Genomic DNA, 20,024 nt, shown 5'->3' with positions numbered 1-20,024 from the left:
TTCAAGTAATACACATTACGAAAACATTAAATACGAATACGGAGAACACATTTTTTTATTTTTTTTTAAAGCAGTCAATCGGAAAATATTTTGTTAAGAAGAAGGAATTTCATGAACATTTTGTCTTCTCGAAAATTGTCTGCTTGGATTGTGCGTACAATATACAACATTTTCTTTTCGAGTACCGGGTATAAAAGTCTAGTCAAAGTCAAAATGGTTTGAAACACACATTTTTTTCAAGACAGTTCTGTAAAAGACCACCTTTTTTATAACTATTGTGTTCGGAGCAGCGGCAAATAATTATTAAGATCAGCGCTACACAACCTCTTTCGTCGACGTTTGGCAAACAACTGACAAGATTTATGGGCCTCGAATGAGAAGCACTGTGGTGAATCCGTCACCTATTAGTAATTTCACCATGCTAATAGGTAACGTCGTCAGCTGAGTGGAGGACCATAAGCTTACTCACCACGCTCAGAGAGGCAAGCGCTAGAGAGAGATAGCAAACGTTTTACGTTCTGCATATGGTCCTCGAATGAGAAGCACTGTGGTGAATACGTTACCTATTAGTAATTCTACCATGCGCGGACCCACCCCAAGAGAGCAGAGAGAAGAGAGCATAGGTCAAAGAGGAGATCGCGAGAGCGAGAGAGCGTGGAAGCGTCAGAGTACAGAGAGAGAGCAGTCGGCAATCAGTTGTCAGTCGTCAAGTTGTGCAGTCGTGTTTTGTCGTAGTTGAAGATGCCGTTGAAATATGTTCAAGAGACACTTAATTTAACTTATACTCATACTTAAAACCCCTAATAAACTATTCTTATAATAAGTTTATCCTACATACATTCATACATACATATGTCCAACGCGAGCCCGTTACTTTAATCGAGCTCTAAACCATTGTACATTTTAACAAACCGAATCGTAGTTCACGGACACGCCCCTTTAAAAATCGTCGAATTAGAAACAAAAATATTAAAAACTAAATACGGAGAATGTGAGAGAGAAATACGTAAATGTGGAGTCAGAGTTGCCGAAAAAGCTCGGCAGCTTCCAAAATATTGATAACAATAAAAACATCAAATAAAATACACAAAAAACAGATTTGCTAATGTCCCACTGTGCGCCTTGACCACATCAGCGACCGCAGCGCCAACAAAATTAACGGAGCTGCAAGTTTCAAGCAGGGAGCTGTTTAGGATACAACTGCGGCAGGGCCAGAGAGGAAGACAACTGAATTGTATTGGGTTGGGGTGAAGAGCACACCGTGAGCTCTTGCATAATTTGACTCGTCTTACTTAATTTGCATGGCAAGGGGATTCGGGGCAATGTCCTCTAAAATCCTATTGGGGTCCTATTCTTCTTTCCATCCACTGGGTGCCGTGCAAATAGCACGTGGAATGTCATGTAAAACAACCCAATCACCCAGTCATAACATAATATTAAACGAGTATTTGTATTTACTCGTTCCCTCTGGGCACCCACTCTTCTTCGCATTTTATAGTACAAATATATGGCTAACTGTATTTATTGTATTGTCTAGACACACGAAACCGCAATGTGAATGCGCCTGTATTGCATTTTTCATTTTCGGCTTTTTATTTTGCATTGACTATTTTTTTTTTTTTAAGGTTTAACCGCATTAACTGCGGAACAAGAAAATCAAATTCCATTTAATTGGTCAATACTTATGGAATTTTGCGGGACATGCTCAAAGGGGCGATTCGATACTTGTCAAAGGGATGAATGAAACTCTCCATGGGATACACAACAAACGTTAATGATGTTTTGGCCTATAAGGAAATGCTATCTTGGATTCAGCATTGATAATTTGGGGGAATAGGGGAACATGTGGGTTGCCATTGCTTTTTAATCCCACTGACAAATGTATAATTAAAACAATATACGACATTCCATTGGAATCTCATGTATATGTACATACATACATACACACATGCAGAGACCCTATCAGTCATACTATATAAGGGATAACATACTAAAATAATTTTCACAGATGGTATATATGTACATACATATGTATGAGTATATCTCCTAATAAATACTTCGATATTCAAATTTTTTTTTTGGCACCTGCAGCGCATACATCTACAAAATGTTAAAATTTAAAAAAAATCACCTAATTTTTAACTCGGGGTCATAGAATGTATCCTTATACCTATGTATATGTACATATGTATCTTCATTTATCTATGCAAAGTTGAAGTTTTGTACCATTTTCAATGTTTCTTTAACTGCGATATTTTCTTTGTACATTTTTTTTATTGTACGACTATACGAGTATACTTTTAGACGATATCTCTTTAGTGGCATCGATTCTCAACAAAATTAGTTACTAAACACTTTAATTTCCCAAAGAAGGGCAAAGGTCATGAATTAAAAATAGGTCCATATATTTGAGGTATATTGCAAATTCTAGGTACAAATGATGAAGTTATATGTATATCCTTACGCTCAAAAGTTTCCCATTTGTAGCACAGTGTAATAGGATCTAATTAGAATTAAGTCTGATTGCCACCATTACAATAACTCTCATGCGCCCTCTCATGCATTGTGGTGTATTTTGGATGTATGGTCTATGGTCCAATGTAATATATGTGCATTTGCTGAAACCTTATCTGGATCGGGCTTCCGAAAATACTTAGTTCTTATCCAAACGCTCGCTTGCTAGATACTTGTTGCGTCATGGAGCTGGGTCTGACGATATAACAGCATTCTGTTATGACCCCACCGTATCCATATCACCATATCCTCAGAAGAACGGGACGGAATGGGATAGAATCAAATCAAATCCAGATAAGCGCATATGTTCCGTACCCTGGTTTTTGTTTTTTTTACTAGTATCTTTGGTATGAAGCAAATAAAGCAAAGACGCCAGTCAACGGAAATGCGCAGCCCATTTTATCAACATTTACCTTGACGTTAGCTGTTCAAGATTAAGATTACGTATTTGGCAGTCACAACAGAATCCCGAGAACTAGCGATCAACTCTTCCGACCTGATAAGGCGAATGATTCATGGACCCAGCAGAAAGGTGCGTTATCAGAAGAGCCTATCAAGGTGGGGGGTCACATCACCTTTACCATTGCGAATTTGCGGGACACAAAACAGAGCGGGAAAAAGTAAACAGGTAAAATTTGGTTTTAATCAAAATGGATAATTTCAATAATTATCATAGGAACATAATTACCGGTAATGATTCCACGTTTTGTCTCTATGATTTCATGACAAGTGGGTGATTCGGAATATCTTACTCCGCATTATCATATATTGGCTTAGCCACGCTTATCAGGCGCAAACAAGCGATTATCTTGTATTTGGCTAGCGTCACAAAAAGTTTTGCGGAATGGAAAGAAGATAAAGCGGAGATTTTGCATAAAAACGCGACAGATACGCGTAGAGAGGATTGTAACGATTTTCCTTTCGAACCCAACGCATGAAACGACGACGATGGCAACGAACCGATCGACCAGACTTCTAGTCTTGCTTGTGGTAATTGCATAATCCTAAAGTCGCGACCTGCAATAAATCATATCCGCAGAATCCGCATCATATTGATTAATCAGCTCATCGGGTACAAGTGCCAAAATGGAATTATTTTATCTTTCAATTTTTTTTTTGTTGCCTGCTACTGTCTTCACTGACGAGTTGTATAAATTTCTATTGGAAATTTGGTGTGGCACTTGGATATGTTCGATAAACACCACGAAAAACCCAAACACCAAACTCCAACCCCAAACGAACCCGAAATATCCTTAGCTCCCGGGATTCTTGATTCTTTGGATAACATTCAAATCAATCGGAGACAACTCAAAAGTATCCTATGCAAGTGAAACAAACCCAATGTGTAATTGTTGCGTTCCCGAGCCTCCTCCCTGACTTGCGACGATCAGTGCACCACCATTCGCAGAGATCCCAGCCCGCCTAACCTCCCGACTTTTTCCTAAATTTATCTTCCAGCTCACGGCCCTAGTGGCCAACCACCAGGCAAGGGCAGCCGCCGCCATTCTTAAGTGCGCCGGCAAGTCAGCTGTCTGCGTGGGACCTCTTACCTATCAGCTCTGCGTGGACGATTTGACGACGGGTAATGTGATTCCCTGCCAGACGAGCACGCGATGCGTCACCGATGGCATCGAGATATGCGAGCCCATCAAGATAGACGCAGAGGCACCCACGGCGGCTGTGGCCAAGATGGTGACAATTACCGACAGTCCAGCTGCCGTCAGCGAATCTGCCCTGCTTGTCGACGGCACCGGAACCGGCAATTCCAACGCCACCACTAATACAATCTCCACTGAGGGTCTCGGATCATCAACGTCCGCTGGGCCGACCACAACTCCAGCTGAGACAACCACTGCTCCCGCTGAGACAACAAATATTTTGGAAACAACCACAGAAATTTCATGGTCTGAGGTGTCCCTAGACCCGGAGTCCACGACTTCAGTTATTAACGAGAACACTACCAACACCAATGCACCTGGACAAAGCGAGCCCAACGCAACAGAAGGATCAACCGCTGCTCCTGGAGAAGTAAGTCCCAACAACCCGGCAGGTTCGACATCCGCTCCTGGTACTCCCGAAGATCCAAGCGCTCCAGCAGGCTCGACTAACGCTCCTGGTACCCCTGCTGATCCAAATGTTCCAGCTGGTTCCACTGCCGCTCCTGGTAGTCCTGAAGATCCGAACGCTCCAGCAGGCTCGACTGCCACTCCTGGCACCCCTGCTGACCCCAACGCTCCAGCTGGTTCCACTGCCGATCCTGGTAATCCTGCTGATCCAAACGCTCCAGCAGGCTCAACTAACGCTCCTGATACCCCTGCTGATCCAAATGTTCCAGCTGGTTCCACTGCCGCTCCTGGTAGTCCTGAAGATCCGAACGCTCCAGCAGGCTCGACTTCCACTCCTGGCACCCCTGCTGACCCCAACGCTCCAGCTGGTTCCACTGCCGATCCTGGTAATCCTGCTGATCCAAACGCTCCAGCAGGCTCGACTAATGCTCCTGGTACCCCAGCTGATCCAAATGTTCCAGCTGATTCCACTGCCGCTCCTGGTGTTCCAAATGCTCCAGCTGGTTCGACTGCCTCTCCTGGTACCCCTTCTGATCCAAATGCTCCAGCTGGTTCCACTGCCGCTCCTGGAAATCCTGCTGATCCAAACGCTCCAGCAGGCTCGACTAACGCTCCTGATACCCCTGCTGATCCAAATGTTCCAGCTGGTTCCACTGCCGCTCCTGGTAGTCCTGAAGATCCGAACGCTCCAGCAGGCTCGACTTCCACTCCTGGCACCCCTGCTGACCCCAACGCTCCAGCTGGTTCCACTGCCGATCCTGGTAATCCTGCTGATCCAAACGCTCCAGCAGGCTCGACTAACGCTCCTGGTACCCCTGCTGATCCAAATGTTCCAGCTGGTTCCACTGCCGCTCCTGGTAGTCCTGAAGATCCGAACGCTCCAGCAGGCTCGACTGCCACTCCTGGCACCCCTGCTGACCCCAACGCTCCAGCTGGTTCCACTGCCGATCCTGGTAATCCTGCTGATCCAAACGCTCCAGCAGGCTCGACTGCCACGCCTGGCACCCCTGCTGACCCCAACACTCCAGCTGGTTCCACTGCCGCTCCTGGTAGTCCTGAAGATCCGAACGCTCCAGCAGGCTCGACTTCCACTCCTGGCACCCCTGCTGACCCCAACGCTCCAGCTGGTTCCACTGCCGATCCTGGTAATCCTGCTGATCCAAACGCTCCAGCAGGCTCGACTAACGCTCCTGGTACCCCTGCTGATCCAAATGTTCCAGCTGGTTCCACTGCCGCTCCTGGTAGTCCTGAAGATCCGAACGCTCCAGCAGGCTCGACTGCCACTCCTGGCACCCCCCTGCTGACCCCAACGCTCCAGCTGGTTCCACTGCCGATCCTGGTAATCCTGCTGATCCAAACGCTCCAGCAGGCTCGACTAACGCTCCTGGTACCCCTGCTGATCCAAATGTTCCAGCTGGTTCCACTGCCGCTCCTGGTAGTCCTGAAGATCCGAACGCTCCAGCAGGCTCGACTTCCACTCCTGGCACCCCCTGCTGACCCCAACGCTCCAGCTGGTTCCACTGCCGATCCTGGTAATCCTGCTGATCCAAACGCTCCAGCAGGCTCGACTAACGCTCCTGGTACCCCTGCTGATCCAAATGTTCCAGCTGGTTCCACTGCCGCTCCTGGTAGTCCTGAAGATCCGAACGCTCCAGCAGGCTCGACTGCCACTCCTGGCACCCCTGCTGACCCCAACGCTCCAGCTGGTTCCACTGCCGATCCTGGTAATCCTGCTGATCCAAACGCTCCAGCAGGCTCGACTAACGCTCCTGGTACCCCAGCTGATCCAAATGTTCCAGCTGATTCCACTGCCGCTCCTGGTGTTCCAAATGCTCCAGCTGGTTCGACTGCCTCTTCTGGTACCCCTTCTGATCCAAATGCTCCAGCTGGTTCCACTGCCGCTCCTGGTAGTCCTGAAGATCCGAACGCTCCAGCAGGCTCGACTTCCACTCCTGGCACCCCTGCTGACCCCAACGCTCCAGCTGGTTCCACTGCCGATCCTGGTAATCCTGCTGATCCAAACGCTCCAGCAGGCTCGACTAACGCTCCTGGTACCCCTGCTGCTCCAAATGTTCCAGCTGGTTCCACTGCCGCTCCTGGTAGTCCTGAAGATCCGAACGCTCCAGCAGGCTCGACTTCCACTCCTGGCACCCCTGCTGACCCCAACGCTCCAGCTGGTTCCACTGCCGCTCCTGGTATTCCTGAAAATTCAAACTCTGGTTCGACTGCCGCTCCTGGCACGCCTGCTGATCCCAACGCTCCAGCTGTTTCGACTGCTGCTCCTGGTATTCCTGAAAATCCAAACGCTGGTTCGACTGCCGCACCTGGTAATCCTTCTCATCCCAACTCTCCAGCTGGTTCCACTGCCGCTCCTGGCACCCCAGCTGATCCCAACATTCCAGCTGGTTCCACTGCCGCTCCTGGCACCCCTGCTGATCCCAACATTCCAGATGGTTCGACTCGCGCTCCTGGTATTCCTGCTGATCCAAATGTTCCAGCTGGTTCCACAGCCGCTCCTGGTACCCCTGCTGATCCCAACGCTCCAGCTGTTTCGACTGCTGCTCCTGGTATTCCTGAAAATCCAAACGCTGGTTCGACTGCCGCACCTGGTAATCCTTCTCATCCCAACTCTCCAGCTGGTTCCACTGCCGCTCCTGGCACCCCAGCTGGTTCGACTCCAGCTTCTGGTACTCCTGCTGATCCAAATGCTACAGCTGGTTCCACTGCGGCTCCAGGTACTCCGGCTGATCCCAACGCTCCAGCTGAGTCATGGCGTCAGCGCCCGCATCATTTCTTTCTTCCAGGCCAGACTCGACCAACTCTTCGTCCAGTTCAGCATTTACCGATCTGGCCAAGTGGACCACATTATGCAAAAAATCCTGGTGTTGATTCAGCTGAAGGACCCCGAAATGGCTTCAAGCCCATCCCATCCCATCGGCCGCTTCAATTCTGGCCAGACTGGCAGAAGTGGATGAATGGCTGGCGCACAACTCGGGAGCCCGTTAGCATTACTAAGGCGCCCGCTTCCAATCAGGAGCAAGAGAAACCCCAGCCAGAGAAGCCCAGCAACAATGGCCCCAAAGCTCTCGAGAGTGTAGAGCAGGCTGCCTCTGTACGCCCATCAGGTGCAGGTGTATCCAGCGAGAACGCCTCTGTCGAGCAGAGCCCCAAGGGTTCTGGCGAGAGAACAAAGGACAATCCCAAATCTGTCGAAGAACAGTCCAAGGAGCAGGAACAGAAGAAGGCCAGCTCCACTGAGAAAGACAGCTCCCTCGAAGAAAAGAAGGAAGCGGAAAAGGACAAGTCAAAAGATTCCAAAGAGGAAAAGGACAGCGAATCGAATAAGTCCAATGATGACGAAAAGAATGAAGAGGACAAGCAGAGCTCAAAGGAAAAGAAAAAGTACTTGAAAAACATCATCAAGAAGTTGAAGAATGAGGAAGACTGCGACGAGGATGACGTCTTCCCTGATGTTCGTGACTGCAAGAAGTACTTCCGATGTGAGGTAAAACGGTCGGGGAAGCACAAGTTGGTGCATCTGCGTTGCAACAAAAAGGAGAGGTTCGATTGGCTCGACCAAACCTGCCTTCCCAAGGATGAAGCTCGTTGTCTAGAGAAGTAAAGGGATGTGATTGGCATCTCCATCGACGGTATTTCAAAACTTTATTATCCACATAATAATCACAGCATCACTTATATTGGCAATGATATTTTATCTATGGCTTGTCCTATTTTCTAATTTCTTTTCCTATTTAAAAAATAAATTTTCTTTCCATTAATAAATCGGAAAATGAATGCAAACTTGCATGGTTTAATTATTCCTTAAATAAAAGGATCTGCTTTATTTTTTTCATTGTAGGCCCCAAGTTCTTTTTTTGTGTGTTCTTACGAACATTTATTGGCCATTTGCAGGTCGAATCCCCTAGCCAGACGCACTCAGCTTTTGCGGGGTGGTGGTGGGGATTCGAGCTTGCAAAGCTTATTTTTTTTGTTTATCGTATGCTGCGATTGAGATGTGTTCTTACGAACTTTTATTAGCCATTTGCAGGTCGAATCCATTGGCCAGACGCACTCAGCTTTTGCGGGGTGGTGGTGGGGATTCAAGCTTGCAAAGCTTATTTTATTTCGAATTATACATTTAACTGTGCATATTTTTTCAAAATTACATGGGGCCAACTGCGAAATTACATACTGATTTTCGCAGCCATGGCAGAGCAGTGATTCGGTTTTTTTTTTATATTCCTTATTGGAAGTAATTGATAACTAACAAATACTACAGAATATACTAAATTATTAGAGTGTTTGTTATTGTTTGGAGTCATATTCAACTTCTAATCCGAATTTCCCTATTTTTATATTTGCACGCTTGTGTGCGCGTCTCTATATATTTTTGTTTATGTTTATTTAAATGTTTTGTGGTCTTATTTTCTTTGACGTAATTGGAATAAATGTAGAGGTAGGCTTACAAAAGTATTCTTAATTGAACATGGCGGGTTTTTGTATAATATATTTACCTTAATTATTTGTTGCAATAGTTAAGTAGTAAATGACGACAAATTGTTTAAACAATTAACAAAAACTAAATGCAACCACACATACATACACTCCCAATCAAACGAATAGACTCACGAGTTTTCAAAGAGAAAAAACGTTTATAAAAATCCAACCGCGAATGATAGTGGAGCAAATTAATTTTTCCATTAATCAAGATTCTTTTCCTTATTCAAAAAGTAAAGAATTCAACTTCTAAGTGGAAAGGTTTTTTTTTTATGAATTATTTTGTGCAAATACCCCCAAAAAAAGGCCCGTTTTAGCGATCACTCGAATAGACTCAATGATGAATTTTTAGCAAAATCTTTCAAAAGCTTTGTAATAAATATTTTTTTTATGATGTTTGGAGCTTAACTAATAATGTTTGTGGAAAACTTTTTTGGAATTGCTCGGTAATGTCCTTCAGGACATTAAAATGAAGGGGATTTCGAAGGGTTCAATTAAAGCTCGCTGCAGGCCTGTCTGATGCAATTATGTAATGGTTTAACTTCCTAAAATTATTGACAGGACTCATATCCTTTACGTGAAAGCTATCCCCATGCGATCCCTGTAAAATTCTTATCAGGAGAGAAAAAAAACTTCCAAATTATGTGAAAATTTGAGTCTTTCATCCACTTCTTTATCAATTTACCGTTATATTTCGTGCGAGTATCCTGGTGAAACTAGCCGTTCCATGTGACAAAAATGTTATTAGCGTTGTGGTATTATTGAAATTAGACAAAAGTTATCCTCTTACTGGGTCTCGCAAGGATTCTTGCATTGTTGTCGCGCGTGTCATGACACCGGAAACCAAATTTTTTGTATCCGTTTTTTTTATAAAAAGTTTTAATTTGAAAAGAATAGGTCGATTTAATTATTCTTTCATGATCTAAGAAAAAAAGAAAATTTTTGGACTCGTTACAATAGTCCTTAGAGGACCATACTGGTGTTGGGTTCCATTTGTTTTTATGGCGCACTTGACACCTGATTTGTTTCGTGGATGTTGAGTGAATCAGTAGGAAAGTTACTCTTAAAGTCCTTTGGTGAGATTCTGCAACATTTTTGTCACATAGAAAGGCTAGTTTCACCAGGATACTCGCACGAAATATAACGGTAAATTGATAAAGAAGTGGATGAAAGACTCAAATTTTCACATAATTTGGAAGTTTTTTTTCTCTCCTGATAAGAATTTTACAGGGATCGCATGGGGATAGCTTTCACGTAAAGGATATGAGTCCTGTCAATAATTTTAGGAAGTTAAACCATTACATAATTGCATCAGACAGGCCTGCAGCGAGCTTTAATTGAACCCTTCGAAATCCCCTTCATTTTAATGTCCTGAAGGACATTACCGAGCAATTCCAAAAAAGTTTTCCACAAACATTATTAGTTAAGCTCCAAACATCATAAAAAAAATATTTATTACAAAGCTTTTGAAAGATTTTGCTAAAAATTCATCATTGAGTCTATTCGAGTGATCGCTAAAACGGGCCTTTTTTTGGGGGTATTTGCACAAAATAATTCATAAAAAAAAACCTTTCCACTTAGAAGTTGAATTCTTTACTTTTTGAATAAGGAAAAGAATCTTGATTAATGGAAAAATTAATTTGCTCCACTATCATTCGCGGTTGGATTTTTATAAACGTTTTTTCTCTTTGAAAACTCGTGAGTCTATTCGTTTGATTGGGAGTGTATGTACATATAAACCAGACTTCCTATCTGGAAAAATTCCGACTGAAAAAATACCGTACGTTGGCATTGGCCCCTTTTGTTTAAAAAATGTTTCTAAAACAAATCAGCAAAGAAGAAATCCTTTAAAAAAGCCTCCATTATAGAAAAATGATTCATCTTTCTTTTCAAATTATATGTTCAGCCTTTAGAATTCTGGGTAGACAGTAATATTAAACAGAAATTCAAAATCGAATTTTACATATGTACATATGTGCTGAGTGGGTGTCTGGCGAGACAATACCGGGAACAAGCGCATGCCGTTCCTTTGAATTATCTTTAATAAAAATCAAAGAATGCAAAATATTCTATAAACAATAATGATGAAGAAATAACAAAGGAATTTAATTAAAATGAAAGTAATCAAAGATTATTATTTAATAATAATGTAAAAAGAATGTTTACTCAACGCTTAATGCATGGCCCAATGAAATGAAAATTATAATTAGCTTTTGCCGCTGCATTTATCAGCCTCCACTTAGTAATTTACCAAATAGCAATAAGCAGTTTGTTGTCAATTTTTGTAACATTTTGTAAAACATATTTATTAAGGCTAGAAACTTGAGCATTACTTTTAGTAAAAGGGCAAAACTACACGGCGGTTGGTCAACAATTCAACAAAAAATGCTTCGGAGGAGTTCTGCGACAAAAAGGAATGCGAAGCGCAGGAAGCCGGTGGAGTCGAAGCAGAAAATTAACCACAAACAAACGCAATTAACGCAGCAATTAATTCAACTTGCTGATCGAATCTTCAGTTGCCCAAAACACTCACAAATAACACAAAAAAGTGTACAACAAAAACACGAACCTGAATCTGCACAAGCTGCAACTGCAACACCTAAAAATTCCATTCAGATGGAGCTGGCAGAGGAGCATTTTATCCACTCCCATCGAGCAGCCACCAAGCTTTGTTCCGGCTATTCCTACCAGACCTCAAAGCTGTTGGCAAACAGCGACCATAAATGCAGGCACTTCCCGACTCCCGACCAATCGACCGACCGTCGTGCAAAAGGCAGGGCTAGAACATAAGGAACTTTGAAGAATAAAATAATTTATACACAGAACTGCAATCAATCCTGTCGAATCTTTATTTAAATCAATCAAACATAGAGCTCGTGCTGCTCCTCGAATTTCATAGAAAAAGTTATGAAATCCAGAACAGAACCATAACAGCTTTCCAAGCTTTATCCAAAACTTACTTCAAAGCGTAGCACAGAGAGTTCTCTACTCTCTGGAGATGCAGAGAGAGAAAGCTTGCATCCCAAAGCTTTCAATGTCTTGGATAGAGTCTCCACAGTGTAGAGTTGCTGGTGAGGCTGGAGAGCTGTTGGCGCGGGCTCAACTTTTGAATATTCTGCGCGTTGTTAACACTTTTCAGGCCAGCCCCCCCACCGCCTCCTTTGTGTGTGCACACCCACACCACTACAAAACGAAGCCATGACCCATGCAGATCCCATGTAAAATGAAATGTTAAATATTCTATTTTGTGGATCCGAAATCCGAATGTAGCGAAATCTTTATGCCATTTCAGAGCCTTGTAATGCTACTTTGAAATTCCGAATTGGGGGAAACTTACAGCCTCCTGCTGCTGCTGCTTCCAGAGCTAATGATGTCGCCCCATGATGATGTCGCCAAATGATGTCGCCCCCTGATGATGATGTTGCTGGCTGCTGTTGTTCCATGTTCTATGGCTGCCGTTCCCGTTGCCGTTGCCATCGCCGTTCCGTTCTGTTCTGTTCTGTTCCTCGTTGCCTAATGGCAATTTCAATGGTGGCCATAATCGTTCGTAACACGATGCTGCCACAGCAACAGACCTGCTGCAGACCCGGAGCTGCAGCTGCCACTGCTGGAGCCCACTGGAGCCCACTGGAGCCCAACGACAAATGTCAGTTGAGACGGAGGATTTCCTCTGCCTTCGCCCATTCTACGTTTAACAAAGCGAAAGGAGCAAAATCATTGGCAACACAAAAAGGCAGCCACTTGGCTGTCGGAAACACTAAAAATCCTTCCTGAAATAAAGAAATGGCAAAATGAAAATGAAAATGAAAATAAAAATAGTTGGACCAAGTCCTTCACTTCCACTAAATTTGCCAACTTATAGTTATTATCTGTCTATTCGAAATGCCAATTATGGCCGCTGCCTGTGTACTAGAAAATATTAAGTAAAACATTTATAATTGCCGTCAGACAAGTTCAGACACACAAAAAGTCGTAAAAGTACAACAAAAAGTGAAACAAATAAAATTTCATCATTAAAAATGTCTGCATCTAACTTTGATCAGGATGCCTTTTGATCAGGGAAATATAATTTTTAATGAGGCTGAGAACGTTTGGAACTGCGCTTCGAAATCAAAGCCAAAAGAGCAGAGCATATTCGAGGCAATCCGAAGCATGTGATTTAATGAGTATTCAATTGTATCTACAGTGGAATATATGTACAAGTATTTGCTGTATAATTGGTTAGCTGCTAAGAAAAAAAAAGAAACTTTCAGTGCTCGTCGAACGGGAGGGGGGAGCCTTATGACCCATCGCGCGCATGGATTCGCGCGTTTTTATGGCTTCGCTGTTGTTTTTAAACGCTTGAGAAGAATGTTTTATGCTCTCCCACTCACAATAAGCAAATAGTTGTTTCTTTTTTGTTCCTGAGCAGAAATCGCGCATCGTTCGGAGCGAGGATGAGGCTACTTATCTATTCCAGAGCTGAGACGCTGTTTGCATATCAATTAAAGTCACACTTCAATTTCCATCTCGCTGAGATTTAAAACAGAATTTACGTAGAAGAACGCAGAGGCCTGAAATTCGTGTGCCACGAATCCCATCGTCAGTTATGGATGTGCACAAACCTCTTTCGGCGCTCGTTCCGCCAGCCATAAGCAGCTTAGCTGTTCCCACACTTGGCCGCTAATGTCATGAGACATTTCTTAAGAATAATGTTTAATGCCAATCGATATGCAGCTAAAGGCTGTGCTGCGCTGCGCTGCGCTGGGCTGGGCTGGGCTCTGAGCATAAATCGATAACGACGGAGATTTTTCCCGCAAAATGCGGCAGCTTTAGCCCTTTCCTTTCTATGCGGAGTGGGGCGGGGCATATTGGTTTTGGGCGTCTCCATGTAACACTTTAAACAAAATGTTCGCTCCGCAAGTGAATTAATATTTCATTAGTTACTACTGGCAGCTGCTCTATGCAGCACTTACTGGGTATCAGACAGTCCATAGACATCGTTCACTGTGCATAGTTTTTTCTTACCTGTTCTCGGCTTTGAGTGCGCTGTAAAATGCGCTCGTTTACACCTCAAGTGGCAATCATTTGCCATCGCCCCAAGTGACGTTATCGTGAGAGACTTCCCGTGGAAGCTTCTCCGCTCGCCCGCTCCCCCACAGCCCCATTTCATTCCATTTCATTCCCCTTCTACTGCTGCTTTACCGCTAATCACCAGCTGTGAGAGTGTCTTAAGCAGCGGAGGGGGAGAGCGAGAGTGAGTGGGAGAGAGAGAGCAGCGTTGACTGCTGTTGTTGATGATGATGAAGTGCCAGCAATGTGACAGTTACAGGATGAGACAGAGACAGCACGAAGTGGAGAAGGGGCTACACACACACACAGACACACACGCACTTGCAATAACGGAATGACAAGCAGAGAGATGGAGAGCGAAGGAGAGCCTACGAAAATGAAAATGAAAATGACAATGACAAGCAAAATAGCTGCAGAGTGAGTGGCAAAAGGAGGCTTCACACAAAACGTCAGTCAGTCCCACCCACCGCAGTCACTCCTCCTGCTGTATCCCTTCTGCGGCCAAAGGCATTGAGCAGTAATTACTTTGTTCTTCTACGGATTCTGTGAGCTCTAAAAATGGAAACAAAACTTAAGCAGCAGCAACAACAGCCACAAAAGTTACCCATGGAGACGGAGAGAGGGCGAAGACAGAGAGATGGATACGCCAAGGTATAAATAGTCAAAAGGGGAAGACGAACCGAAAGCAGCAAAGAGCTGGAAGCACAGAGAGTGGAGGGCTAGTGCATGATTTGTAGATAATATTCATAAAATATACAGTGACTCATCAACACTGAAAACACTAGAATCAACTTCATTTATCATTAAACATTTTTGCAAAAGAGTTTTCACATTTAAAGCCGATTTGAATGCGATTCCTAAGCCACTCCGCTGCCTGACTCCTGCTGCTGCGATTTTTACAGCGCCATTTTCTCAGTGCTTTCAGCTATATATTGGCATCCTGTATATGCGCTGTACATATGTGCATTTATTACATATATTTCGCTTTATATTTACAGCTACTAAACTGTAATCGGGGCCACACACCGGAAGTTGAAATGACTTGAAAATTTATTGCATTTGCTGCACAGCGTCCAAAATGCCGGTTTGCCGTTGTCCCCATCGTCGTTGTCGTTGTCGTTGTCGTTGTCCTTCCCGTTGTCCTCCTCGCTGTAGTTGTCGTTGTTGTTGCAGTGCAAACGCTTGGCTGGGCTGCCTTTGGTGTTGGCAGCGCCATCGTCAACGAAACGGAAGTGGCGCGGCAGTCAATTGGGAAGACAGGCGCAGGATACGGCGGGTACGAGCAAAAGTGCCGGCAAGCGGCGATTGCAAAATTGAATAAGCCCACAGAACTCGATCCCCAAGCTGAACCGTAACGATGGAACGAACGGAGCAGGAAGGAGGCAGCGCAGCACAGCCAGAGGCCGGAACACACTGACTCCTCCACAGACTCTGACTCTGACTCTGCAGCCCAGCGTCCCCGCATCCCAGGCATCGCACCGGAGACGCCGCAAATTTACGGCGATTTTGCCGTCACTGGCAGGACATATTTCTCTGCCCCAGAAGTTCCTTTTTCGGCATTGGCTGTCCATCACCCCGGAACGTGGCGTCTCCTGCGCGTCGAGTGACTGCATTCAATCCTTGGGGCAGTTTACTGCTCATAAAAATCCATTAAATTATTTAAATTGCATAGCAAAAACAGTGCTCCCCCGCTCCCCCGTCTCTCTCTCGCTCTCTCTCCATCTTCCTTGCTTGCCATCTTTTCCATTTTGTTTTGCTGTTTCTTTTTCTGTTTTTTGTGTGTTTGGTTTTTGTTTTTGTTTTTGGTTGAGATTTCTGCCTCTTGCACGCTGTCGGCTTTCATGTGCTAACCCTCCGTCGGCTGCAGGTTACCTTCTGCAGCTTTTTGTGTTTGATTTCCACCCATTTCTCTTTGCCGCCTGCCTGCCTGCCTGCCTGCCTGCCCGCCTGCACTGCTATTTCGGCGTTTTTCCGCGTTGCCTGCTTAAAATAAAAGACAGCCGGCGGTTACCAGCCAGACTTAGGGCCAGGCCCAGCCAGGCGTGCATCAACAACAGCAAGAACAAGGAGCGGTTGCAGCCAAGGCAGGAAGCCAGGAAGGGGGCAGCACACATACACACATCCTTGCGCATGCATGCACTTGACTGCCAGTGAGGCTGGAGGCTGGAGGCTGGAGGCGGGCTCGACCAAACCTGATCCGACCAAACCAAACCAAACCAGAATAGAGTGGCATACAGCAGGGCTGGGCAGGGCAGCTGGGCGGGCGGGGGTTGCAGGTATCGGTTCCACACAGAAATGGAGACGCAGAAATGCTGGCGCACTGGCTTGCAGCTGCTCCACGTATGTGGATGTGGGTCTAGGGCTGGAGTCACCATGGCGATATTTCAACGTTTACAGCGGGAGGCTTCGACAAGTGAGGGAAAATGGCAAATTGAGAAGCGGAACGTTGAGATTTTTCGATGCTACGATTAGCTGAGACTTTACGGTTCCATGGAATTTAAAGTTTTCAGCAGGAAGTTTATTCTTTATTTTGGTTCAAGGTATGACCCATTGAGTGTGAGTAGCATGAAAATAACTCTTGCTGTACACAGTCTGCTGAGCCCCAGCGGCATATCTAATTATTTGCGCACAAAATCAGCATTTCCTCCATGGGGAAAATATAGAAAACAGCCGCAGCCACATGCATTTTTTAGTAAATAAATATTTGCACTGTTATTACCCACAGAATGGGCCAGCCAGTCGGCCCTCGTTCATCTCTTTTTGTTCTTTGTGTATCAGCAGAAGCAGCGGCTGCGGGGCCAGACCTTTGCATTACATAATTAAGCGAATATGAAAGTGCGTAATGGATGCGGGTACAAGCAGAGCGGAGCAGCAGGGGAACATGTGGGAATGGCACATGGGGAACGGGCATGGGGAACACACAACCGCAGCAGCAGAATACACATGGAGAGCGAGACATAGAGAGCGAGAGAGGAAGAGGGAGAGTGCACACGTGCAGGCACCTACGCACCGTTAGGAGACAGCTGGAAGACTGCTGCTGCACTTTGTAGACTTTGCAAACTGTCAAGGACAGCGGTCGGTGGTCGTGGCTTCTCTCGCCTGTTTTGTAGGCAGATTTATGTTTGTGGCATTTTTAAGCTTCCCCGTGCCAGTGGCAGTGCCAGCTTAGATTTGGTCGTGGCTAATTCCGTCTGTTGGCCAGCTTCACGCCAGTTCCCAGGCGCACTCCTTCGATCTCTTTTCTGATCGTATCAATGAACGCATTCAGCGGATTTCAATTAATTTTTCATGCTGCAAATCGAGGAGAGCGCTTTGAATGAAATGTGCATGTCTGTATATTTTTTATATAAATGAATAAATAACATTTATGCAGTGCCCAGACATTGCCATTTTGTTTGTGCAGATAGAATTACATCCATTGACGTGAGGCAGCTGCAGCCAAACGGTTAAAGTGTCATTCAATACGTGTGCAAAAGTGGGAGGGAAAGTCGACTATGCAATGCTCTAACAGAGTGGAATCAATTCAGAGGTTCGTCTGCCCAAGCAACAGCAAAATGTAACTACATTTTTGCAGCTGGTGCAGAGACATCGAACATCGGTTCGATTCGTTTCGGTTCGATGCTCGATGTTCGGTTGCGTTGCAGCGTTGCGACGGAATTGCACTGCTCAATTGTCAAGTGTCCGATTTAATTAATAGCAAGCCAATTGCAGGTGCCCCAGTCAATGCAATAAATAATCGATACGCGTAAGTGTGTGTGTCTCATTTTTAATTAATTTTTTATGAACTGCGTGCCGATTCCTGCAATATTCTTTGGGTTCCCGTGCCCAAACTTCGCATTGAGCGAAGCACAAAAGAAGCCGAAATGATGAATGACTGCCAAAAGGGACAGGGAAAGTCAGGCCAAGGCTGACAACGCGACGAAAATGTACAAAATATAATCGAAGCGATTTTATTCGAGGAATGCACATCACATCGGTACCTGATTATTGATGACACACCAACTGACAGCCAGCTGCAGCCAGCAGACTGCCTTTGTGTGGGATTAGGCATGAGGACCGGCTCCCAATTTCTGTCTCTTATTCAGCCTCTGCCTCAGCTGTCGCTCACTCAATCACTCTGAAAGGGCACAGCATTCGCACACAAAAATACTGATGATGCACACACACACACACACACACGCATGCACACCTTTGGCAGGTGAACACTTTTGTTGCATACTTAGCAGGGCAGGACAATGCGCCACTGATTGAATTGCATGTAAATTAGCTTGCTGATCCGATTAGAGCCGTGTGTGTGCAACAACAAAACTAATATCCAATGGCCCGCTCCAGCAGCACCAACCCGCACACACACACACACGCACACAGCTCAATTATTTACACGTACACTGAGGGAAAGCCGGGAGTTAGAAGAGGAGCGATTTACGAGGATTATCAGTTGATTTTAGCTTTAGTTTGCTAGCTTAAGGAACTTGGAATCTGCGGAAACTTTTCCCTTTTCTTCATGCCATAATTTAATTGTTGAATAGTTGATTCAGTTTACTGCACTTACAGTGTGTTCAATATAATATTTGGCAAAAGAAAAGCTCAAATAAACACAGCTCGGGAATGTTCCATCAGCAGTAGAACGGCAGCAATGCCTGTCCCAGAAGCTGTAACATTTGCCATGCAAAAGATACATACATGTAACATTTACTACATATACATATGTATGTAAACATATGTACTACATATGTATGTATTATCGATTAGTTCGCAACAAATTACCAAATTGGTTGCAGTTTGTAGCTCCTTTTTTTTGGCGCTGTGCATGCAATGGAGTCTCGCTGCCGCAAAAAGTGCCCGCAGGTAAGCGGTGAAAGCACACACACACACACACACACACACACACTAACACGCATGAAGAAGCTGAGCACACACACACAGACACATACACAGCGAGCGAGTGCTGGAGTCCTGGGGCAATTTCATTTGCGGCTTAGCTTACACAATTGAAATTTTTGTTGCATACTTTCGAGCAATTTGTTTGCAACTCAAGGCACACCCCCATCCCCATCCCCACCCACCACCCGACACCCCCTATGGGAGCTCAGCACCCAAAACGAAACCCAAGCCTTCCTGCTTTTCCCTTCCCATTGCTTTGCTTCCTTCGACTCTTTCATCCCAACTTGGACTCGATTTATTTTGATGCACTTTTTATTTTTCTACCACCAGAAAAGCCAGCAAAAATGGGATGCGGGATTGAGCTTGGGACTGGGACTGGGACTGGGAGTGGCGCAAACTTTTGCATACTTTTCATGGCATATTTTCAATCTGCTGCTTCTTTTCCCTTATGAAAGCAGAGAGAGACGGAGAGGACTGCCATTCACCCTTCAGCCTGCCAGCAGCGGAATATCTCCTGACCACAAAAAACTGAAAGAAAATAAATGCAGACGAACTTATTTATTTTCATACTTAGAGCTTTGCTTTTGGTTCTATTTTTTGTTTGGTCTTGTTGGCCATTGTTTGGGTTGGTTCGTGGGCTCACGGAGAAGTACGCGAAAGGCGCAGCCAAAATAAGACCTGAAAAAATGTCTAATTAAAAATGGACAACCGCAAGTCAGAATCATTTAAGGGCGGAGTCGGAATTGAAGCTGGAAGCAACACAATTTATGCACATAACAATGGTGAGAACAAAGCGCATTGAGGATCGCTTCATTTCGGCTTCTGCTTCATTAGCATAATCGCCAATTCATAATCTGCCAGGGACTGGACCACAGCCGGACACTCATCCACACACAGCACACAAAAGCCGCTCCCTTCCGAGCATCAAATTTAATGAAATGTGTCCCTGGCTGGCATTCATTTGAGGAATCCCTGAGAATGCTAAAATCGAGGCACAAACGCCGCACACAC

The 20,024-nt window shown here is 44.9% G+C and overlaps 1 protein-coding gene across 27 annotated transcripts; it reads left to right on the top strand.

The window, feature by feature from the left end:
- The first annotated feature begins 3,418 nt into the window (after positions 1 to 3,418).
- On the top strand, positions 3,419 to 8,381 carry LOC117895203 (collagen alpha-1(I) chain). Of its 27 annotated transcripts, XM_034802887.1 has the most exons (9): positions 3,419 to 3,504; positions 3,973 to 4,852; positions 4,949 to 5,847; positions 5,880 to 6,041; positions 6,073 to 6,513; positions 6,544 to 6,705; positions 6,736 to 6,858; positions 7,091 to 7,315; positions 7,385 to 7,707. In XM_034802887.1, exons 1-9 carry the CDS (start codon positions 3,463 to 3,465, stop codon positions 7,553 to 7,555), a joined length of 3,105 nt encoding a protein of 1,034 aa, XP_034658778.1. In that variant the 5' UTR covers positions 3,419 to 3,462; the 3' UTR covers positions 7,556 to 7,707. The 27 variants fall into 27 exon arrangements, with proteins under 27 accessions (XP_034658778.1, XP_034658634.1, XP_034658745.1 ...); XM_034802743.1 differs by adding an exon at positions 4,853 to 4,896 and having other exon boundaries at positions 3,973 to 4,756; positions 4,927 to 5,847; positions 6,736 to 8,381; XM_034802854.1 differs by adding an exon at positions 4,853 to 4,948 and having other exon boundaries at positions 3,973 to 4,756; positions 5,228 to 5,847; positions 6,736 to 8,381.
- The last annotated feature ends 11,643 nt before the right edge of the window (positions 8,382 to 20,024 follow it).

Source organism: Drosophila subobscura, chromosome A (assembly GCF_008121235.1).
Source record: "Drosophila subobscura isolate 14011-0131.10 chromosome A, UCBerk_Dsub_1.0, whole genome shotgun sequence".
Classification (NCBI taxonomy): domain Eukaryota; kingdom Metazoa; phylum Arthropoda; class Insecta; order Diptera; family Drosophilidae; genus Drosophila; species Drosophila subobscura.
The sequence above is the reverse complement of the archived record's forward strand: the minus strand, read 5'-3'. Positions and strand labels throughout refer to the sequence as shown.